The 25850-nt window shown below is 36.5% G+C and overlaps 1 protein-coding gene across 1 annotated transcript; it reads right to left on the reverse strand.

Annotated features, from left to right (window-relative positions):
- Nucleotides 1-1854: 1854 nt before the first annotated feature.
- On the reverse strand, nucleotides 1855-24808 carry LOC106063041 (angiotensin-converting enzyme-like). The gene is made up of 14 exons (XM_056005071.1): nucleotides 24646-24808; nucleotides 23088-23300; nucleotides 21915-22073; nucleotides 20220-20307; nucleotides 17368-17511; nucleotides 16199-16390; nucleotides 8575-8672; nucleotides 7834-8006; nucleotides 6895-7019; nucleotides 6602-6700; nucleotides 5606-5750; nucleotides 5264-5362; nucleotides 2586-2708; nucleotides 1855-2103 (listed from the first exon to the last, which is right to left on the reverse strand). The coding sequence occupies exons 1-14, from the start codon at nucleotides 24664-24666 to the stop codon at nucleotides 1896-1898; spliced, it is 1887 nt and encodes a 628-aa protein (XP_055861046.1). The 5' UTR covers nucleotides 24667-24808; the 3' UTR covers nucleotides 1855-1895.
- Between the last annotated feature and the right edge of the window lie 1042 nt (nucleotides 24809-25850).

Raw genomic sequence — 25850 nt, forward strand, 5'->3', positions numbered from 1 at the left:
AGTTACTATTTGTTTAATGGCCAATGGGTTTACTAGTTAAACACAAACTTTTTTTTTCTAATATTTAATAGCTGACTTTGCATTCTATCCCGAAGACTCCATTGGCTCCCTGTAAATGCAAGAATCGACTAAAATGTGAACACACTTTACCATTACCGCATCTACAGCAAAAAACTGTTCCTATCTCTCGGTAAATTGATTACTCGTACTGACCATTATAGAGACTTTCTCCGTGGACAGCGAGAATCACTAAACGAGTCCCGATCTTTTATAGTATCATATTTGTCTGTTTTTATAGTGTATAAATCAAAGAATCTTTAATTCGATTGTCATTGTGCCATGAAAAATAATTAAATTTACCTCAATAGGAATGTCTAGTATATTTTTGTAGTTATTAGATAATACAAAAATTCTGGCCCCTTCAACATTTTTCGTTTGAATTTTTGACCCGCTTGTCAATAAGTTTGCACTTCATAGATGTAGAGGTTACCAAAAAGAATATATACAATAGGATTAGATTATCTCCCTGGCATAAATATGAATTTGATTGAAAAAGAATATTTTAATGAATATCTTGAAGTAATTCTACAAATCATTAATTATTAGTGGAAAAACCTAATAATTTTTTTTTATGATTGTTTCTTTTATTTCTGCTTGGGATAGTGATTATTTTCGATCACTTGACCACGTTTCGTAAACATGACCACATTATATGCAGTTGACCACATTTTGTTCATATGAATTTCACATACACTAGTCTATATTTGTCTTCATGACAGCATTACCCACGTCATCGCATGTATTTTCCCACATGCCAAGATTATTATCTTTTCATTAAAAATGAGTAAGATTTTGATTAAAAACTGACTCTTAAAATATTCTTGAAACTGATTTTGAAAAAAAAAAACAGATTACAAAGACAGTTTGTGTTGAAACCCAAACCCAAAATCGGTTCCCCGAAGTGGTCCACCCAGGCAGATTAAAAGGCAGTTTTCAATATTTTCAAAAACAACATCAGATTAAAATTCTATCAAAGGAACAAATGACATAGAAGAATGGAGAAAGAAGGTTGACAGATCTTGTGTGGTGCCCCAGCGTTCCAGCAGACCAAAGGATAGTTGAAAGTGAATGTAAAGATAGATTTTGAGCCTGGCCTAAATAATGTTTAATGATGAATATCCAATCGATCTTATTGTTTTATACAGGGTCAATGCTCAAGAAAAAAAAACATTTTCGTAGACAAAAAAATTACTTTAGTCAAGTGTTCTATGCATTATATCTGCAGTTCACGCGACAATATGAAAAACTACATATTAACTGTTGTTTCAAATTCTGTCTAAACTTATTTGCATACTAAATAGATTTTTTCTCTTTAAAAAAAGTAAACATGATTTTTGTGTAAATGTAAAAGTTAGTATGACAGAACTTGCTTAACTTCGCAATACAAATGTAAAAAAATATTTTTTTGACAAGAATCTAAAACCGTTAGCATAAATATGTTAAAAATAATGTATTTGGATATCTCCCATACCAAAGAGCTTCCCGTGTTTGTTACTACTAATAGTGAATAGTTGTAAAAGTGGTGTATTTTTTATGAAAAAAACTACTTGAATTAGTGATTTAATAAATTTGATTTTTCGCTTTCAGAAAAGAAAAAAGTAGCCGTTGCATCAGAACTTTGAATGGTATAAAATATTATGATGTCGGATTTTCACTATCTTTTCTAGTTTACGAGATCTAAACGGGACGGACGGACAGACGGACGGACGGATGGACAGATATCCCACAAAAAACTAATAGCATATTTTCCCCTTTCGGGGGCCGCTAAAAAAATAACAACATATTGTTACAGAATACAGCTCAACCTGTTTTTATAACGTTCTATACATCATTGTTTATTTTTTCCCTGTAGAATCTGATACTGGTTGTTGAATTGTAGGACATTGACTTTGCCAACCTATATCATGACCGTTTTCTTGTTGCAGGAAGGCCATAAGTGGTTTGAAATACTCCAGCATGGGTTGGGCGTCCATTTTGTATTGACCAGTCAAGAGAAACATAGCTTGAGTCCAGGGTTTTGATGACCCTAGACTTAACATTTCACTGAAATGATACAAAAAACATTTGGCTTATGACTAAATAAAGCATTTATTTTTAAAGACTATTCAGACAATTTTTTTTGTGTGATCTTAATGCGCCTTTGCAAATTTTAAGTGTGGGTGTATGTGTGTGTAGGTAAGTGTAAAATAATGCTAGTGATTAATGCAAATGAATATATCAATTTTCATGAGCTCTGAAATTTAGAAATAGGTTTTCATCGACAGTCCCTTTTCATTAGCGACTCATGCAAACAGTACAGAAATGTCTGAATTCATATTGCTCCTTGTTCTAGTAGTCCAACTCTAGTTGCTTCAAATTAATTTCAAACATATATATATATGGCTCCTTCTGTCTCAGAAGACAATGGATGCGCCCACTGACTTTGGTTGATATGAACGATTGGCACATGAAATGAATGTGGCATGAAAAAATGGCACTAATATAAAAGATAAATGGGACAAAAGAATAGCGATTATTTTTCTCACCTAAATCTCTTGCCAGCTGTTTTGCTGTTATAAATGTCACATCTATGAAGTGGACCTTGATACCCAGATATGTCGCAGAGCGTTTTATAGAATTGAAACTGAAGAACGGAGCTAATAAAATATCTGGGAATCAAAGAAATGGATAAAGTTATTTCTTTTTTTCTCTCTCTCTCTCTGTCTCTTTTTTTTTCTCTCTCTCTGTCTCTCTCTCTCTCAACTTTCTTTCTAATCTACATATCTTTATCACTTTTAAATTATCTTTTCATGCATGTAGTTTATTTGGAGATGAAAAGGCTAGTAGTGTTGAACGATTAGGAATTAGGCGCTAAAAGTTATTTGTTTCATCAAAAGGGTAAAATATTTGGTGTAGTGTCACGTGACGTGAATATTAAAAGCAAGACCCGGATCTGATGTGTAACAAAAGTAAACAGAGAATCCTCTTGGCAGCTTTAGAGAGAGATCGGCGTTAATTTCCGAAGTCGATATTCGACGATTTCTTCCTTCTTCGACATCGTTCATCAGCCTCGAATACCTTTATATTTTTTGCATGTCTTGCATGGGCGTAGCCAGGATTTTTTTTCGGGGGGGGGGGTGAATTACTGACTTAGACCCTCCCTCGTCGTTCGGCGCATTTGCCATCAAGCTGTTTTCCTAAAATTATGGACTCTCCGCCATTACTAGCAAGGGGGTCTGTGGGAGCGCCAGGAGCTCCCCAGCGCGGGGCGAAGCCCCGCCTCCAAGCACTATTTCTGGTATTGAAAGCCAACAAAATGCATATTCTGAGGTATCTACAGTCCATTTTAATGCTATTAAAAAGTTTTATTTCAAAAACCTAATGTGCTATTCTTACTGACTTAGACCCTCCCACGCCGTTCGGAGCATTTGACGTCAAGCAGTTTCCATAAAAATCTGTCACAGGTAATGTCTGAAGCCTCTTCCCACCTACCACGAGGACCTCCATGAATGAGTGGCGTCAAGTTGTACTAGGATATCATTGCAACTCTTCTTATGCGTAATTCATTTTGTCGGAGAACATGTCCCGCAAACCTCATGCGTCGTACTCTCACAATCTTACTAAGGGGTAGACTCCCAGTTCGGCATAGGATTTCCTTGATTTAGATCCGATCTCTATAACTGACTCTTGAAATCTGTCTTAGCCATCTTTGTTGAGCTATATTTAGTGTTTTTCGATTTCGGAATATGACTATTCACTGCAGTTTATTAATGGAGCCCTGCCACTGGTAAAAATGTGTAACCTCTCTTGAATACGCTCTTGGAATTAAGTGACTATAGTTTGCTTTAGATTTTATATCGAAAAGAGAAGTTTTATCGTCAAAATCTTCTGTTGGGGGTTTTCCACCTTAAAATGCTCTGTAGGGGGATCTTAGACTCAAAACCATCTGGAGGGGTTTTAAACATTTAAAAAAAAAAGCCATCTGTAGAAGAAACTCAAAAACCCCGATTGGCTTGGCTACGCTCAAATAATTTTAGTGTGTAATTTGCTTTTTTTTATATTGAAGATGTATTTTTAGCACCAAACCCCTCTGAATGGGGGTTTAAACTCAAAACCCCTTTCGGCAACGCTCATAGCATTTTGAGTGAGTAATTTGCTTTTTTTCTTACACTGAAGATGGCGGGGGGTTTAACTCAAACCCCCTTTCACTACGCTAATAGATTTTAGAGTGAGTAATTTTCTTTTATTTATATTTAAGAAGTATTTTTTAGCTTCAAACTCCACTGGAGGGGAGTTTAAACTCAAAACCCCATAGACTACACTCATAACATTTTAGTGTATAATTTGCTTTTTTTTATTATTAAAAAGAGGTATTTTTTTACCTTCAAACTCCACTGAAGTGGGGTTTAAACTCAAAACTGAGTCAAAACCCATTTAGCTATGCTCATAACATTTTGAGTGCGTAATTAGCTCTTTTTATATTAAAGAGGGGGTTTATCGTAAATTTTAGACGGGGTTTTAAAATCAAAATCTTCCTTAACTGTGCTCTTGGAATTAGGGGATTTTCGTTTTAATTTTTTTTTGTTTTGTTTTATAGAAGAGGGGGAGTTAACTGCAAAAGCCCCAGGTAGGGGGTTTAAAACTCAAAACCCCTGGTAGGGGTTTTTTAACTCAAAACCCCTAGTAGGGGTTTTTAAACTCGAACCGCTCTGGTAGGGGTCTTAAACTCGAACCCCCCTGGTAGGGGTTTTTAAACTCGAACCCCCCTGGTAGGGGTTTTTAAACTCGAACCCCCCTGGTAGGGGGTTTTAAACTCAAAACCCCTTTGGTTGTGCTAGGGCAAGTGATGGTTTAGTATTTAAATCTCACCTAAAATAAACAAAATCAAAGCAAAAAATCAGTCACTAAATTCCGACTCCCCCCCCCCCCCCCCCCAAGGGGGATGATTTCATTTCGGGGGGGGGGGGTTTGAACCCCAAGAACCCCCCCCCCTGGCTACGCCCATGATGCCTTGTCAGGTTATTTGAGTGTTGAATACATTTTTAGACTTATCTGCAAAGACACAGAGCATAGACACTTAGCAGGGGTCAGTAAACAGGGGTATTTAACATTATCAATACTATTTGTCATTGTTTTCAGGCTATGGTGCTGTGAAGACTTAGTCGCTACAAAAAGAATCGTTGAATAAAAAATGTAAAAAGGTTTATAGTCTGTGAACGTCTACCTCAAGTACTCCACATCAGCTGGGACATGGTACTTGGCGCCAGGATCAAAGTCTTCAGATGTTCTCTGTACAGCTGGATATATGCCTTGATACTGACAGCTGGATGAAAAGTGGGGAAAAGTTTTACTATATTTGATACACTTATTTTAAAAGTAAAACAATGTACTGAACACAGTTTAACTATCTTATCACAAAGCAGATCTATAGATATATTATAAATTTTATTTTGTTGTTTTTATTGTATTAAAAGAAATATTTGTATTCAATGTTTACATCTAATCTTTTGCCTTTCAGTTATTGTGCTGAGTACATTGGATTTTTGGCCATTAATAACAATCTTACACCATATTCCACCATTCCTCATTGTATTTCTCTGGTGTAATCTCTCCTTTAAATACTCTCCACCGCCACTGGTCAATTAAGTAGCCAAAAGGGAGAAAGGCTACTTTTTTTAGGGCCATGCTCATCAAAAAGTTGACTTCTGACTCTGTGGTATAGAATTATAACATTGACTAGGATAATATACTTAAACCACTGTAAATAAAACAACACATACATAGATATCAAAGTATCTTTGTAAAGAAACAATACAAAGACTACTTTCACAGTATCAGTTCCATAATTAATCAAACTACAGTTGGCCGTTCATATCTCTGAAATTTCTTTAGTATCAATTAGAGACAAAGTAAATTTTAGCTATTTAGTAACAGGATAAAATATATGCAGATCTAAATACCGCGATAAATCCCTTCATGTCTTTAGTTTGCTTTATCTTAGCACCGTAGTGACATAATCTACAAAGCTAACCAAATGGAAAGTGCATAAATAAATGATGTGTATTAATACATGTATATTGATTTATAAATGATTTAAAAAACATGCCTGAATAACCTCTAGGCTTTAATTGTCCGCTTTTTCAATTCACTGCATGCATGCAGCTTCGACATCCTCAAGAGACAAGTTCAATGTTCAATGAAGATATAGGAAGTAGTTAGCTTATATTTACTTGGAGCTTATATTTACTTTGAGTTTATATTTACTTGGAGCTTATATTTACTTTGAGCTTATATTTACTTGGAGCTTATATTTACTTGGAGCTTATATTTACATGGAGCTTATATTTACTTGGAGTTTATATTAACTTTGAGATTATATTTACTTGGAGATTATATTTACTTGGAGCTTATATTAACTTTGAGATTATATTTACTTCAGGCGTATATTTACTTGGAGCTTATATTAACTTTGAGATTATATTTACTTGTTTTGATTTCAAAGTATCAACCTTGAAAAATATATTTAAATACATATAAACATCCATCATTTTCAGGCGTTTACCTGTGTCACCGCTAAGGGTTTCCAACAGTCCGATAGCATGCATATGTTCAGGTGTGTTCACGGACAAAGACATAGTGTCCCCCACAGCCTCGTGGAAACCTAACACATTAGAAATCAGAGCTTACAAAAATTTAAAATATAGACAAAAAAGTTAAGAACAAATGTATATAAGTGACTGAGCTGCATAAACCAGAGTGCAATGAACATGCTATAGCCAACACTTTAAACATTTTGTTCTAAAGGCCTAGTATTATCTTTTCTTTGAAAAAAGCTAATTAACGGTAATTATTCACCTGGATTAGCGCCATCTCTGAAGGTAAGAGGTAGATGAGCGTATTGTAGGTAATACTGAATGTGCCCCATCTCATGGTGTGCAGTGTCCAAGTCTCTCATAGAGAGCACAGTACACATTTTGATTCTAGGGGAAAAAAAGATATTTGGAATTAGAAATTGATTTTAGTTGATTGATTAAATTTCTTAGAGTAGTAGACAAAACAAACAAACAAAATTTGGGATCTTCTAATTGTTAGTTATACAGAGCTGAATACAACCAGGATGAACGCCAATATACGACGGAATTAACATGTTACCTAATAACGTAGGACAAAGTACACACTATTACTACAATAACTAAGTTGTCAAAAGAAATAACTCTAATGACAGCATACACTTATATAATTTGTCAATTATTTGTTACATACATCATCTTTCATATGGAAGTATTCATTTGCAATTAATTTTTATGTTATTTTTAGAATATACTTTTTTTTTGTTTTAATTATAGGTAATAAAAAATGTTTTCAAAAAAATTCTAAACAATGTAAGATAAAAAAAAAACAGGTCATGTCCCTTTACGTAAATTGTATTTCTTGGCACATTAGATATAACTCCTTTACAAAAATGAGATGTGATTATAGAGATGATCTAGCCAGGATGACCAGTGACTTAGCAGAATTTAGGTCATTGGTTAATATGCATGGTTAAATGCATGACGCGTAGGACGCAATCATCTTCTTTTTTGAAGTAACGTCTGTATTATATAAGATAAGAAAAGATGCGAGTAGATCATCTTTTTTTCATGTATGCATCTTATGTTATTTTGTTGCTAATGTGTGTATAAAACTATAAATTAGCCTATTTTTCATATTTTCAGATTATACAGTCATTTTTTGTTGATATTAATATGATATTTCCTACAATTATGTTCTGTAAAAACAAATTTAAAACCCAACCTGAAATCTTTGCCATTGTAAAAGTCCCAGGCTGAAGCATGACACACAAACTCTCGATCATCTTTTGGTCTCTCAAATATTGAGTTGTTCCAAAATTCTTCAGGTGCAGGTAAAAGTCCAAGAGATCGAAAAAAATTGTCGGCAGTCTCAAATATTCTCAAAGCGGTATAATTCTGTTTTTCAATTTATCAGAGATACAAAAAAAAAAAAAACAGTTCATATCTATAATACATATACACGTTTTTAAGAAAGTAGGCTTGGTCTAGATGAGTTTCTATGCCATTAAGACATTTATATCTGTATTGTATGTATCCCTTTGAATAAGCTTTGACAGATCAGGACATGGAAATTCTATACATTTAGTTTCTATGACAAGTTATAAGCATTATGCATAACATCAGGTTTTTCATTATAGAAGGAACTTACTGAGCCCTTAGATATGTTACTTTAGTTAACTGTAACAAATCACAAAGTGCTCAGGGTGTTATGTGGCTAGCACAATGACAACATATTTTTTTTAATAGCTAGAACCAGCAAGTTTATAGATCGTGATGGGCTCAGGTCTCACTCTCCTGTCTCTAGTAAAATTCTTAGTGTTTCTTCATTGCTTCGAATAGAATAATTTACAACACCAATCTATCATTACAATTACCAATCAGCTTGTCATTTACTGTCAAATATTGTCAAATTATATAAGTGTAAATTGTCAAAAGTTTTAAAAAAGGACAAATCTAATGTTACCTGACGTATCATTTCTTCTGTGACGTCAAACAAAGATTTCTGTGGGAAAGGTGTCAGTTCTTTGACTAAACCACTCCACTGTTGCCCCCACATGTTTCCTTTGAACACAGAAACAAGAATACAAGTATATAACTATTAGATACATACATTTTTGAGGCCATGTCAAAGATCTACATACAACATACTTGTTGAGGCAATGTCATAGATCTACATACAACATACTTGTTGAGGCCATGTCATAGATCTACATACAACATACTTGTTGAGGCAATGTCATAGATCTACATACAATATACTTGTTGAGGCAATTTCATACATCTACATACAACATACTTGTTGAGGCAATGTCATAGATCTACATACAACATACTTGTTGAGGCCATGTCATAGATCTACATACAACATACTTGAAGAGGCCATGTCATAGATCTACATACAACATACTTGTTGAGGCCATGTCATAGATCTACATACAACATACTTGAAGAGGCCATGTCATAGATCTACATACAACATACTTGAAGAGGCCATGTCATAGATCTACATACAACATACTTGTTGAGGCCATGTCATAGATCTACATACAACATACTTGTTGAGGCCATGTCATAGATCTACATACAACATACTTGTTGAGGCCATGTCATAGATCTACATACAACATAGTTGTTGAGCCCCACTAGCGGATCTAGAACTTTGGAGTGGGGGGGGCGATTTTTTTCCAAACCCTAACCCTAACGCTCAGTAAACCCTAACCCTACTCATAAACGTGCATACAGCGCGCGCGCGCACACACACACACACACACACGCACACACATATATATGTATATATATATATATATAAATATGGGAATAAAAAAAGGAGCATTTCTCAACCTTCGGCGAAAAACAAAACAACTGGGGCAGCGCTATAAGGTTCTCTGGTGAAGTTCGGGGCGAAGCCACGACGCCATAAGCGTTTTCTTGCTTTTTTCACTGCAGAAACGCATTCTCCTGACAAGTACAGCTCATTATTCATCAATGGAGTTCGGGGCGAAGCCCCGACGCCAAAAGCGTTTTCTTGCATTCTTCTCTGCAGAAACGCATTCTCCTGACATCTACAACTCATTACTCATAAATGGAGTTCGGGGCGAAGCCCCGACGCCAAAAGCGTTTTCTTGCATTCTTCACTGCAGAAACGCATTCTCCTGACCTGAAGCTCATTATTCATACTATTAAAAAACGACCTTTCGAATAATGTTGTACTTGAAAAATATTCTAATTTGAATTTATAGACCCATAATACATTACAAATAAAACCGATTTGTTCCTTGAAAAGATAGGATACCCCACGTATTTAGATTTTTGCTTTGAGGATCGCCGCCGAAAAAAAACTTATTCGATAAATAGTATTCAACATAAATCCATCATAATTTGTGAGTTATAGTCCCAAATTTATTTAGCTAAAAAAATATCAGATTGAGTAAAGGTTGGGAAAAGGCGACTATGAAAATGTTATTTGAGTTTAGAACTCATCTCAATCATGACTCTTATACTGAAAAATTTCGTTTGAATTCTAACTTTTCCAATGCAAAGTCTTTCTTAAAATACTTATGATAACTTCATGTGAAATTACAAAAACTCTGTCTGGAAATGGGAATGGCGGTAGAGTGAAAACGATTAATCCTCGCTTCTTTACTAATTTCTGCTAAAGATTGCATTTGGCATTAAAGAATAGGTATGGGGCGACTCGATATAAGAATTTAATTTATAGTATATATAAATTATATTAGTGACAGATTTTTTTAATTTTGTAATTTCTTAACTATAATACAAAAAGAAAAAGTATAGATTTGTCCGATGGGGGAAATGCGATTGCATGTATCGCCCCTCCCACCTGGTACAACCCTTTTTCATTTAAATTTACTAATGATACAATTGGAGATTAGAGTGTGGTACGACATATTTACAATGGGTCACATATCAATATGTAGTTTATATTATATAGATATTCAACTAATTTTATTCACAAACTATGATTCTCCACAAAAAAAGGACCGTCCCCCCGCAGCACTCAGTGGGCTAGAGTGGGGAGGGCAGTACATGCAATCGCCCCCCCCCCCCTCACCCCACCGAATCGGCCAAAATACCAGAAAGGGAGCGACATAATATAAAATTTATATATTAATTCAACTAATTTTGTTCACAAACTATGATTTCTTAATAAAAACGGACCGCCCCCCCCCCACTCAAAGGGTTTAGGTGGGAAGGGCAGAAGAGGTATTCGTCCCCTCCCCCCACCAATTGGCAAACAGGGAACGACATAATATAAAGATCGGTTAAAATATCAATAACAAGTTACAAGGATATAGATATTTAATTGATTTTGTTAGCAGGCTGTGATTTCTACCAATAAATTGGACCGCCCCCCCCCACTCGAATGTTAAGGGGGGAGGGGGGGCGGGATTGATACCATCGCCCCCTCCCGACCCCACCAAATCGGCCAACATACTAGAGGGGGGGGCGAAATAATCTAAAAATAGGTTGAAATATAAATAATTAGTATATATTTTTAACATAAGTAATAAATTCGTATACAAATTGTGTGAATCCTATACTAAAATTCGTCCGCCCCCCCCCCCTCGGGGGGGGGGGTCGGCCGAGTGGGGGGGGGCGATCGCCCCTACCGCCCCCCCCCCCTGGATCCGCCAGTGTTGAGCCCATGTCATTGATGTATATAACATAGTGGTTGAGCCCATGTCATAGATCTACAAACAACAAATTTGTTGAGCCCATGTCATTGATGTACATACAACATAGTTATTGAAACGATGTCTTAGATCTACATAAAACATAGTTGTTGAGCCCATTGTAACATAATAGTATTATATGTACATTTGCACACTAGCGCGTCAGTGCAACACCGCTTGTGTTTACGTAATAAATGGAGTTCCTAATATGTCTTCCCTCTTAAACACTAGTTTGTTATTTGTGTAATACAAATATTCTACATGGTGTCAGAATAAAACTTAAAAGCTGTCCAGACAAAGGTTTTTATTAATCTAATAATGGCTTCTTTTTATTTTGAGCAACCAATCTTGAATTGGAATGCTAAAGATCTGTATCAAGAGTTTTTAAGGTTTCAACAGCAGGTGAGCTTTTGTTTCAAAGGACCGTTAGCTGGTGCCGATAGTAAACAAAAAGCCGGATGGCTGGGAATGTGGATAGGTCAACAAGGCCGTGAAGTTTACAAAACTCTAAATATTACTGATAGTGAAGAGGGAGATCCGCAATTGCTATTAAAGAAAATAGAAGACTACATAAGGCCAAGACAAAATAAAAGAGTGTCTAGATTTAGAGCACATCAGAGAAAGCAGGTAGAAGGAGAAAGTTTTGATAACTTTGTTAAAGACCTAAAGCTTCTCATTATGGACTGTGAGTATGACAACCCAGATGATATGCTTATTGATTTGATCATTAGTGGAGTCATACACGAAAAGGTACAGTTAAGACTACTTGATCAGGGACAGAAGTTGACCCTTAGCAAGGCTATAGAAATTGGACAACAATATGAGATGTCGCAAAGCCAAGTGAAAATGTTTAGGGGCCAAGAAGTTCTAGCAATTAAGAGACAGTTACACAGTGTACTCAATCAGAAGTCTAAAGACAACTCAGATAAATTATGTAGTAAATGCGGCAAGAACCACGAAAAGGGAAAATGTCCAGCAATAGGAACCACATGCAATTTCTGCAAGAAGAAAAACCACTGGTTTCAAATGTGCAGAAAAAGACGCAACGTCAATCTAGTAGATGACAGTCACAGTGATGAAAATATTATACCTGTTAGCACTGCAAGTAGCCAGTATAGAAAGGGTAATATTGAGAACATCAATGTCGCCGAAGACAAGTGGACTGTAAAACTAGTCGTGCATGGCAAGACATTAATTTTTCGTATCGACACTGGTGCAAGATGTAACATTCTTGTCAAGTCAGAGTTTGAAAAGCTCAAAGACAAAGTAAAACTTGCTTATTCAGCAAAGTCGCTCAAGTCTTACTCTAATCATGTTATTAAGACTGTAGGAGCAGTGGTGCTACCTTTGAGAAATAATATCCAAGAGGTGAAAGCAAGGTTTGAGGTAGTAGACATTAGCCAAGAGAACATTTTGAGTGGTGACACAGCAGAATGTTTAGGACTACTACAACGGATAGACAGCATAGAATCCAAGGCAGAAGACGAGTTACAAAGAGAATTTCCTGAAATGCTGAAAACAACTGGAACACTGCCAGGAGAATACAAGATTCAGTTACAGGAAAATGCTAAAGGAGTTATTCATCCACCACGTCGCTTAGCAGCATCTCTACGCAATAAAGTTGAAGAAAAACTTAAAGAAATGCAAGCTGATGGATTTATTACTGCCGTACATGAACCTACTGAATGGGTTAGCTCCATGGTTGTTTCGTTCAGGAATGACAAAGTTAGAATATGTATTGATCCAAAAGATCTCAATAAAGCAATCAGAAGGGAACATCACCCGATGAAAACTATTGAAGATGTGATCACTAATATTCCAGATTCGAAGATATTCTCAGTTCTCGATGCCAAGTCAGGGTTTATGCAAATAAAGCTTGAAAGAGAATCTTCATTTCTCACAACTTTCAACACACCTCTGGGAAGATATAGATGGTTACGATTACCTTTTGGTATTAAATCAGCGCCAGAAATTTACCAAAGAATTATGGATGAAATGCTTCAAGGAATTGAAGGAGCATATGTCATCATAGACGACATTCTAGTAGCTGGTAGAGATGTTGAGCATCATGATCACATTTTGAAACAAGTCATGCAAAGAGCAACGAAGTACAATCTAAAGCTGAACTATGACAAGTGCAAGATAAGGCAAAACAGAGTACCTTATATGGGCCATATCTTGTCAGAGAAAGGTTTAGAACCAGATCCAGCAAAGATAAAGGCAATTATTGACATGCCAGCTCCTCAAGACAAAGATGGAATCAGAAGATTTCTAGGTTTAATTCAGTACCTAGCAAAATTTATTCCTAATCTAAGTCAAGCAGATGCTCCAATAAGAAAGCTTCTAAAAGATGATATAGAATTTCAATGGAATCATGAACAAAACAACAGTTTCAAAGAATTGAAACATCTTTGTACAAACCCTCCAGTTTTGTCATATTATGATGTCAACAAGAACGTAGAAATAGAATGTGATGCAAGTAAAGATGGACTGGGAGCAGTATTACTCCAGGAAGGCCGTATAATTGCATACGCATCAAGAGCTCTCACAGATACAGAAACAAGATATGCTCAGATTGAGAAGGAAATGCTCTCAATTGTGTATAGTACAAGCAAATTTCACTGCTACATATTTGGTAAGGAAGTAACAGTTTATAATGATCACAAACCTCTGGAGCAAATCTTCAAGAAACCTCTATTGTCAGCACCAATGAGAATACAGAAGATGTTAATAAGACTACAGTGGTATGATCTGAAAGTCTGTTACAGAAAAGGCAAGGAAATGTTTATCTCTGATACACTTTCTCGTGCACATCTACCAAATACTGATACACAGACATGTGAATTTACAGATGATTCAGTGCATATGATCTCTGTAAGTGATTCGAAATATAGTGAAATTAAAGACTGTACAAGCAAGGAACTTTCAATGCTTCTGGAAGAAATTATGACTGGTTGGCCAGACACAAGAAGCGAGACTCCAATTGAAGTCAGACCATATTGGGATTCAAGAGACCAATTATCAACTTCTGATGGTATTATATACAAAGGTCTGAGAATAGTCATGCCACCAAGCTTACGTAAATACATGCTAAATCTGATTCACAAATCTCATTTAGGAATAGTCAAGTGTAAGCAGAGAGCCAGAGAAGTCATGTATTGGCCAGGCATGAATGCAGAAATTGAAGTGACAGTTAGGGATTGTAGCAGGTGTGCTGAACATCAGAATCAAAATGTGTCAGAACCGCTAATACCTACCAAGACACCAGATCTCAAGTTGGTGAAGAAACACGTTCACTCCGAGAAACAGTCTCAGAAACATTATTATGACAAGAGGAAAGGAGTTAAGAGTCATAATCCACTACAAGACGAAACGGCAGTCAGAATGCAACTTAATTCTAAGTGGAAACCAGGAACAGTAGTTTCGAAGCATTCTAAGCCTAGATCATATAATGTCAAAAGTGGAAATAAGGTCTACAGAAGAAACAGAAAACACATCAGAAAGTCTTCTGAGAAAGCAAACAGATTTGACAATGATTATGACTTTCCAGATGACATCTCAGAACAACCAGAACCACTAGATCTAGAGAGTCCAAGATTACAAACTACACTAGATTTTGAGCCGCCACTACACACTGCTTCTTCTAACACCTCTAGACCACATGAACCTTATGTAACACGCTCCGGCAGAATAGTTAACAAACCCAAGAGACTTGATTTGTGATGAACTGATTTGACTTTTTAGTTGACTAGTTTGTTAGTTATTCTGATAAATAGATTTTCTAAATTAAAGAAGAGAGATGTAACATAATAGTATTATATGTACATTTGCACACTAGCGCGTCAGTGCAACACCGCTTGTGTTTACGTAATAAATGGAGTTCCTAATATGTCTTCCCTCTTAAACACTAGTTTGTTATTTGTGTAATACAAATATTCTACACCCATGTCATAGATGTACATTTTTTTAGCCTGTTACATAAGACTAATAAAGCATAATGTGTGTGTGTATTTTAAAATTATTCTTTTTGTCTTTAGTTCTTAGTAAGTGGTTTGACATTTAATTAACTAGACAATATTGGTGCAAAATTCATTACATAGTGAAGTAATAAAAGTTTTTTTTTCTTAAAAAAAAGATTTAGTTCAAGTGTGTCTGAAGCTCTACATTAAGAATACTATACAACTACATAGGTAGCATGGCCGGCTTTAGTCATAGTCAAACTAGGCAGCCGCCTAGGGCTTTCAAGTGGTTGGGGCCTAGCACAGGATTAAAATAATTTTTAAAGAGGAAAAAAAAATGCAAAATATGGAACAAACATGTCAGAACTGTATGTGTACTGTATGTGTACTGTATGTGTACTAGCCTAGCTCTTGTCTCTACTACGATGAAAGTTTTATTCGCGAATGTTTAGACTACTTTTTAGACTACACATGTTTGGAGACCGTTGTTTCTGTCTTTTGATGAAATGTCGAAATGTTATTTCTAGTCATGTGATCACGAATCGTTCATGAAGAACATTATTGCCATCGGCGCTGTTTATAACTTATTTGTTGAATTTGATATAGATACAGGACATTTTATATTTCATTGTGAATTTTATTTTTCGGTCTTATTTTTTATTTTATTTTGGGACTCCCTATTCACTTCTTTTAGCGCCTCCAATTACCTAGGTCGGCCCTGGTACTAGCTGTTAGGAGCTACAAAGAAACGACAGATTATCAACCCATATACAATATGATTGAGTGATGGATTGATTGTCAGATTGCATTACAGAAGAATTTTAAAAAAGAATATATTGATTTATTTAAGGCCAAAACATTAATAAAAGAAATTTCGAACTGGTATACATTCGTAAGATACAACAAGCACAGATCTCTTATATTTATAGGTTACCAAGAATATGCGCTGGAATGTGACCTGATGTCGGGAATTTATCCTCTCCATACATGGTTTTAAGTTTACGCCTGGCGTATGCGTGGAGCTGTTCATACAGCGGACGTAGCTGGTCAAATAACGCATTGATGTCTTCTTCTATTGTCAGGCTTTCATATGACATCCGCCAGGTATGCCCAGTGTCATTATACCCTGTCAGAGTGAGTAAGAACTATTGAGGAGTGCAAAAAAACACAAAGTTAACTCAAACTTGTGTGTGTAAAAATACCTTATTTATTAGTATACCTTAATTATTAGCTTATTGCTTACTTGTTAGTATAGCTTATAGTGCTTATTTAGGGGGAGCGGTGTCTTAGTGGTTAAGCACTTGGCTTCCGAACCTGGAGTTCTGGGTTCGAATCTGGGTGAAGACTGCGATTTTGATTTTTTTGTGAGATTTTGAGGCCAGCCAACTCTAATGGGTACTTGAATTTAGGCGGGGGAAAAAAGGCCATTGTTCGTTGTGCTGGTCACATGATACCCTGCTCAATGAACGTTGACCAAAGAAACAGATGACCTTAACATCATCTGCCCTAGAGATCGAAAGGTCTGAAAGGGGAACGTATTTTTGTATTGCTTACTTACTTACTACTTGTTAATATAGCTGACTGAGGATAGCTCCAAACATAGGCTCGAATAGATTTGTCCTATTAGTCTTACAGCTAAATTAGTTCTAAAACACAATAAATATGGCTGCCTGGTCTGGTGTACATGCATTGTCGTCACCATGGTGCCAAGTTTGAGCCCGCTTCCATTCCCATGATCCTTTTGCAAGAGGTTTGTACTAGGAATTAATAATCTTCATTTACAAAGGAGCATTGGAAAATAATAGAAAAAAGTATTATACATTATACAAGTTGGAGAGCTCTCTCGAAGAGCGACGAAACAAACATTTGAGGCCCAAAAGAAGAGCCCTTGTAGAAGGTCAGCGCAGACGACGTAAAAAAAACTGAGCTACACTATCGGCAGACAACGGCTTTGTTTGCATCAAATGTTGAAAAATATGCAGGTTGCAAATGGGTCTTCGAAGTCATGTAAAACACTGAACTCATCGTTGATCTTCGGAATCAACGATGTTATGTAATAAACCAGAGCAGACTAATCAAGCCGGAAGTTTGCTTTTCACTTACCCATAAGCCTGAATGCCTCGTTGCTTAGGTCAACATACTCTGAATATAAACTTTTCATGTTTTTACCGCTAGCATCTCTCCACTGACTCCAAATAGATAGTAACAAGTCATAGTCGCGAGAGTCTGACATCATGCGTGTTACATCTGAAATAGAACTGAATATATTATGCTATAACATAATGATTTCTTGAAATAAAACAAAGATATCTAAAACTATACAAATATTTAACCATTATTTCTTTATTTTTTATATATTTCTTTCACGGAAAAATTAACTTTTAGAAAGAAAAATGTATACTTGGAAGGCTAAACAAATTAATAAAAAATGACTACATCTCTAAAAGAAGTTTTAAATGACTACGGTTTAACTTAAGTAGACAAAAAAAAACACTGATATTTTAGATTCGAATCATGTACTGCATTGAAAGACTATATATTGTTTTGAGCATATATAGATCTAAAAGGTTAAGGTCGGTAAACTATTCAGACTTTGAAATCTATGGGTGTAGACAATGTGAAGCTCAACAGCCACAATAGTTGTCATGTTGTCATGTGGCTATTATAACGACAAACCACTATTACTTCGGCAACGAAGCAGGACGTTTTGGCGCAACCATTTTGGCGCGAAGGTCGCTTTGGCGCAGCCATTTTAACGCATGGAACATTTTGGCGCGTAATGTGTGGGTGTCGGAAAGAGTAAATACAAGGAGTGAAATATGGCAAGATGAGAATGGGCGGGATAGGTGTCGCAGGTAATGACCAGTCAGAAGAAGATGATCGCCAGACGCCAGGACCAGTGCTCGGCGCTGATCTTGTCTTCATTTGTTTGACTTTACCTGCGTCATATGTCACCCAAATCACCCCTACCCGATTTCTCAAAATATATCTTTTAAAAAGTATCTTAACGTGTACGGATATTAAACTAATGTCAATTCTTTTAAAAAGAAATCGAAGAATGTCAGTGTGCTTAGCAGATAGTACATATAATTAAAGGGGAAGGAAGGATGCAAATACCATTCAGAAATCTGACTTATTATATATTCATGAAATAAGCCAAACCTTTATTAAAAAAAAACAACGATTCGCTGGATAGTGTTAGAAATCCTACTATACATACAATATTATAGTCATCATCATCATCATTAAACTCCATTAGAGCGAGGGCTTGAGAGGCTCAAATCCTCTCTTGCAAAAGCCCTGGACAGAAACCCTGCTGTCTTGCGTAGTGCATGAATGTCGCCATACAGGTCGAGAATTTTGGGTTTCCCAGACATGTCGAGACGGAGATCAGCAAGTCTGGGGCAGTCAAACAGAATATGAGGCACGGTTTCCTCTTCTTCCCCGCAGCGAGGGCACCGTGAATCGAAATTTGGCAATAGCCGCGAGAAATATGAGCCAACAGGACAGTGGCCTGTCCTGCACTGTGCTATAATAGCTTGCTCAGGCCTGGACAGCCTCCACCACGGGGAAGTGCGGCCAGGGCGCCTCATGCGCTCCCAGACTCCACGGGCTTTTTGGGACTTGTCCCAGCACTCAAACCACTTTTCCATTTCTGTTTTTTGTATTATAGCCAGGGCTTAATGAAAGCTTACAGCCTGATCAGTGGGTGGAATTTGCCCTCCCTGGTGGGCCAAAGAGTCTGCGATTGTGTTGCCAGTCACACCTATGTGACTCGGTACCCACTGCATTATTACAGGGTTGCCATAGCGTTGTTTGATGTTATGTGAAGCCATGATGACAGTGTTGATATTGGGGGGCCATGGTCCGGGGCTTTGCAAAGCATGTAGTACAGATTTTGAGTCAGTGACCACAACAATCTGTGTTGCCCTCAAATGTCCCTCGCCGAGTTGAGAGTCAATGACTTTTAAGGCTTCACAGACTGCCATGGTCTCCGCATCAAAACTGCAAACACTACCACATGGTCCAAAGATTTTGACTGTGTGAGAGCCAAGAAAGTCGATGTAGGCTCCATAGCCTGCTCTTCCAGAATCTATTGATGCCGATCCATCAGTGTATGCAAAAATAGCACTGGGCTTGAAGGTATTAATGGTCTCCAGAGCTAGGATTTGAAGGTCGTTAGATGAACGGCTTTGCTGAGTGGCACTAGGGTCTACTAATTTCAAGCGTATGTCTGGGGTTGTTGGGCGACACCAAGGGGGAAGGGGATGAAAGCGTTGAATGTTTTGTCGGTTGGTAGAGAGGCCAGCTTCATCAGATAGTCTAGTGGTATGATGCATAAAAGACTGCATCTGGATACGTCTTCTGCATCTCCAACCATCCACTAGTTTTCTAGCTGGGAGGTATTATAGTAGAGGGAAATGAACATTGTTATAAAAGATACGTGCTTATTAAATAATCGTCAAATTATTTCTCGCGCCAACACTTCCAGCACCAAAACGGCCGCGCCACAACGTCATGAACTCATTACAGTTGGTTGGTCTCTGGCGCGTCCCAACTAACTTCGCCAACACATGTCACGTACTCATTAAAGTTGTCTGGACTTAGGGGGCGTCATAAACTGCTTAACTTCTCCATTTCATGTCACGCCCTCATTAAAGTTGGCTAGACTTAAAGGCGTCATTAAATTCTTAACATCTTCAGTACACGTCACACCCTCATTAAAGTTGGCTGGACTTAAGGGCGTCATAAGCTGCTTAACTTCTCCAGTACACGTCACGCCCTCATTAAAGTTGGCTGGACTCAGTGGCTTCCTCCAGATCCTAACGTAGAATATCCACGTCCTCACTGGAACTCATTCTAGATTCTTCTTGCAAGCAAAGCGCTATGCCAACTCTGCTACCACACCTCAACCATAGATCTAAATATAAAACAATTTGTGTAAATAACACTACCTGGATCTAGGGGTATACAGCCAGTAGTGTTAAGACACACTTTTGCAGTACTGTACAGAGACTCCATATCACTCTTGACTTTACTCAGCTATATTAGGAAAAGAGAGAAGTACAACACTTTTATTTTTAAACAAATCTAGACGAAATGAAATATAGCTTCGGTATATATTTATTTAAAGTAGGCTTAACCAGGGCCAGATTTCCAATAGGCAAACATTTGCTTTATTTAGCAATGAAATAAACTTTTCCTATAAAGGCTTATGAAAGGGCATCATCTCAATAACATTAGTGTATTTCAAGCCCATATACGCACTGGGCACGACACTAAACTAAAAGTATACTTTTACAGTCACGATTATTATTATTATTTTTATTTGTGAGACGTTTTACTTTTATATCTTACAAATAGACTTAACCGTAGCTATAATTATGTTTAAAGCAAAATCAATGAGCATTGCTTTATATTTCAAATGTAACATTTGGTTTTGAATGATTGAAATAAATAAATATAAAACTTAAAAATTCTTCATTGAAATATAACAGAACGGCGAAAACGATATATGTATATTGTTATGGCTCGATTAGGAATTAGTTCTTTATTCCAAAAATAGTGACTAGTAATAACAAGACTAGATTTTAGACAGAGCGAAATAACAGCCGATGTAAACAGACTACTTCCAGGCAGGGCCGGCCCTAGCTATTTCGGGCCCTATGCGAAACGGATTGCGCGGGACCCGACTGGGTAGGGATAAGGAAAATTAAAAAAAAATTGTATTAGAAAATAAATTTGTCATTGCATTACCTTTTTATAAAACAACAGTTGACAATGCCTTTTTTTTTATCGCGTGTAGGATAAGCGTTTCCATAGTGAATAGCACGTTCGAAATGACAATTTTGGCTATTTTTTAGGAGATATTTTTAAATTTCAGATCTCCAGGACTATTTCGATTTTATCGCGGGAATCCTGTTTTAAGTTATAATGGTTTTAATTTAAGATTTTACACCTAGAATAAGCGCTGGGCCTATGAACGTGCGGTGCCCACTGCTATTAAACTTCTGGTTCGACATTCAGTGTCGACTAACTTCTGTTGATTGTTCGGCCTTTCGCCGGTGTTAGTGGATTTCGCTGAGTGTTACCTCCGTTTGGTTATTGGCTTTAGACACCGCGGAAGCGCCTAACACTCTCTATCTATATATCTTTATTTAATTGGCTTGAACAAAATGCAAATCATATGACATTTTCATACAACGCTGAACAATTATAAATAGCTTGCATTGTGCTGTATCTGGTGCATACAATAAAAGATGTATTGATACGTTTGTTTTTAAAAGTAAATGACACTATTTGTGCACTTTTTCAGCACTGAAGATTTCAATTTTCTAATCTCTTCGGTTTTTAGAACCAAAATATTTTCTCTTCGTAGGAATCAATACATTTTCACTTTAGGGCTCATAACTTCTTGAAAGACTATTGGCCGATAATTAACTGTAACGAAGGAGCTTGTATAAGAAAATTAACAGTCATGCATTGAGATTATATATAAACTATAGCTCATTTTTTGTTTTGTTTGAGTTGACAACTGTAACGTTCAATTTAGCGTTCTTGACATTGTTAAGGTTATCGTCAAAAATCTCTAATTAACATAATATCGACAGATACGATGAAAAACAAAAGCTGTTCTATTCTAGACTTACACGTAATAGTTTCGTCTCGTTGTATTGTGCAGCCAGGCCAAGGTTTAAGACTCGGAAATACTGTCGAATCTCGGACTCAGATAAAAGTGAGGTATTGAACTGTAAGGCGCTCTCAGCGGCTTCTTGTCGAAATCTGTCCCACTTTAGCTGTTCCTCGAGCTGAGCAAACAAAGGGGAAATAGTTGACCTAATCTTTTTTTTTAAACCGTCGACAACAACAGCAAGACAGTTATAGCTTTATAAAATAATATCACATACTTATTCTATTTAAAAAAAATTACCTGTTTCATTATTTCTATTTCATTTTATATCATTTTCGCTAATGTCTATAGAAATAGATTGTGTTTAATGAAACCAGTTGTCTTCTTTAGACATAAGCTACCTAAAATAAAAACTTGGGATATTTTCCAGATAGAATTGCAAATTCATTTTGTGCATATTTAGACTGATGTTGATGTTTCGTTTTGTTTGTCTGATTTAAAAAAAACAACTTTTTGTTATGTTTTGGATGGCTGTCCGGTCTGCGGTTCGTGCTCTGGTATGTCGTTTTTTGTGGTCCTGTGTACGAACCCTGCCCGCTTCCAATCCGTGCCGTCCTGACAAGGTTTCGGTTATTTTGTAACAATCTTCATTTTTGAAGGAACTTTCTGAACACGTTTCTTGTGTAAAAAAAAGGGCCCCTTTTAGACCTTTCGGTCTGTAGGGCAGATGATGTTAAGGTCACGTTTGGCCCCATGGTGAACGAGCAGACTGTCAAGTGTTCAGCACAACGACCAACCGCTTTTATTTCCCCCCCCCCCCCCCAACTAAAGTCAGGTAGCCATTAGAGTTGGGTGGAAATGAAAACTCTCAGTCCTCGCTGAGATTCGAAGTCAGGAAACAATGTACGGAAGCCACCGCCCCACCCCCTCCACCTTGTTGTAAAGTAATGTTTTATAAATTTCCCTAATAAGCACTATACATTATTTTTTGTATCAAAACAACCAATATGATATTAAATTGAACTTTTAAAGACAACTATGTTTCTATAATTGCATAAATGCGAGTGATGCAGTACATCTTAGAGTACTTTTAACGAGAATATCATTATGGAACGATAAGTTGTTAGTCTTTAGAATTCAATTTATTGCTAAAAGAACAAAAATCAAAATAAAATGATTCACACTTTATTACCATAATTCTTTGATTCTCTACAGTGATATTAGTAGCAAATCCCCAATTGGCCTGCATACTTCTAGATGTTAAGATCTGTCCAAGCCGGTTAAACTCTGCTAGAAATTCTTGAACGGTTTGTGTATCGTTGATAGAAGCTGTTGCCTTGGCAACACACACTAAGAGATAAAGGACTAGGTGCATCTCTTTTCGTTTATTTCTAGCAGTTGTTGACTGAAATGTACAGTGGAAATGAACATTAAGTTAAAATAATTAATTATGCTCAGCTAACATCACAAATACATTTGAAATAAATAACGCAACGAATGTATATTGAAGCCAGGCAGTGACACCGAAGTTATATCCATGTCATCGAAATAATGGCAGTTTAAGTAAATGCACAGGTCAGTGCATTCATAACAATACAAAGTAAATGTCAGTGCAGTCATAAGAATACAAAGTAAATGTCAGTGCAGTCATAAGAATACAAAGTAAATGTCAGGGCGTTCATAACAATACAAAGTAAATGTCAGGGCGTTCATAACAATACAAAGTAAATGTCAGGGCGTTCATAACAATACAAAGTAAATGTCAGGGCGTTCATAACAATACAAAGTAAATGGCAGGGCGTTTATAACAATACAAAGTAAAAGTCAGTGCAGTCATAAGAATACAAAGTAAATGTCAGGGCGTTCATAACAATACAAAGTAAATGTCAGTGCAGTCATAAGAATACAAAGTAAATGTCAGTGCAGTCATAAGAATACAAAGTAAATGTCAGGGCGTTCATAACAATACAAAGTAAATGTCAGGGCGTTCATAACAATACAAAGTAAATGTCAGGGCGTTCATAACAATACAAAGTAAATGTCAGGGCGTTCATAACAATACAAAGTAAATGTCAGGGCGTTCATAACAATACAAAGTAAATGAAATCTAGAACCATTTTCTTAATAGAAAAACGAAGTTGTGATATATTAAAGATATCTTTTTAGAGACATTGAAACAGCTAGAGAGACACTGAGACAGCAAGAGAGATATTAAGACAGCTCGAGAGACATTGAGACAGCTACAGAGACATTGAGACAGCTACAGAGACATCGAAATAGAATTAGAGACACTGAGACAGCTGCAGTGTCTTGACAGCTAGAGACACACTGAGACAGCTAGGGAAAGACATTGAGACATAGAGAGACATTGAGACAGTGAGAGACATTGAGGCAGCTAGAAAGACATCGATACTCTGTAAACCAAAGAGTGCTAGCTGTTGATTGATACAAAAAAGAGAAACAGAGGGAGAGACACAGACCGAGAGAGACAGAAAGAGACAGTGAGAGACAGAAATTGAATTTTTGATTTTCTGAACAATAATAAAAATTTTGAAAATAACTTTAGCGACAGACCAGGAATAGATGTAATAAAGAATGTAGGCTTAAATAGTCTTCAGTCTTTTGAAACCGTCGTACCGGTCTGGAACACGGTTGCTTTATGCCAATCGTACTGGGTTTTCTTTTGACCCAATTACATAATTGTTTATCTAACACAATTTCTTTCACATTTCGTTTCAGATTTTACTTACAAAGTGCACAGAAAAATTCATACTTTATAAACTCCCGTACAAAAATCTCACTCGATACTTAAATCTAGTTGAAGGTGGTCATTGTGTTGACAGTGCGGTGTGTTATCAAAACGAACACATGGATAAGGGGTTGACAGTATGTGCTAGTGGATTGGGCCCACAGGAAATAGTTTTCTTTTTACAAGTAACGATTTTTGTTTGTTTGTGTACCTAAGTTTTGTTGTACTGAACGCAATCAATGTTACCAGTAATTAGCTAGTAACACAAGGAGAGCTCACCCTGACGAATCTAAACTGAGATGAACCAAGCTGGGCCAATATCTGAGTATAGAAACTTTCTCTCTTTTTTTTTTGTTTGACATACTAAAAAAATGATATCATTGTTTGCATTGATTTACAAACTCATTATTTTCCTGGACGTGTAAAAAGAAAGACCCTTCCCTTTAGTCGCTCAGTAAACATAGCTCTGCTCGAATCGGGTGTCGAACCCAAGCCTCCTTGATAGGTAGAAAAGACCCATTGATAGCGGTTTAAGCCCCTCGGCTATACATTCAAGAACAATTGCACAAATCAGTAAGTCTCACCATTGTACTCGTAAAGCTTCCCAGAGAAAAGAAAAGTTTGCTATTACCTGGCCAGCTACAGCGTCTAGGTAGGTCACCAATATGCCAAATACTGCCAAGTGCTTCCCTGATTCCTGAGTTTCCGAAAAGCATATTTTGGCGGGGCTAGGGAGGGGGTGAGTCGTAATCCTACTGATACTAGAGAGATGTTGAAGCTTTACACAATTATCTATTGTATCTAACAAAATATGAATCAATTAAAAAATTCATCAATTCGTTTATCAATTAGCGGTAAATTATAATATATATATATATATATATATATATATATATATATATATATATATATATATATATATATATATATATATATATATATATATATATATATATATATATATGGGACAGATTCTAGCAGCAGTAATGAGATATATGATATTTATATTTATTTAACTTTATAACCATGATTTATTGCAGCTTGAAATTTGGAACAATCATTCTTTGTTACATGCTTTTAAATTCGTTGCTTTGCATTTCATACAATCTAAACTTTGGTGGAATAAAACAATGCAGAGAATTAGAACATTTGTAGAATGCGTTGTGTGATCGATTTAAGTGCGCTTAATTTGAATTTCGATCGACA

Source organism: Biomphalaria glabrata, chromosome 1, assembly GCF_947242115.1.
Source record: "Biomphalaria glabrata chromosome 1, xgBioGlab47.1, whole genome shotgun sequence".
Taxonomy (NCBI): Eukaryota; Metazoa; Mollusca; class Gastropoda; family Planorbidae; genus Biomphalaria; species Biomphalaria glabrata.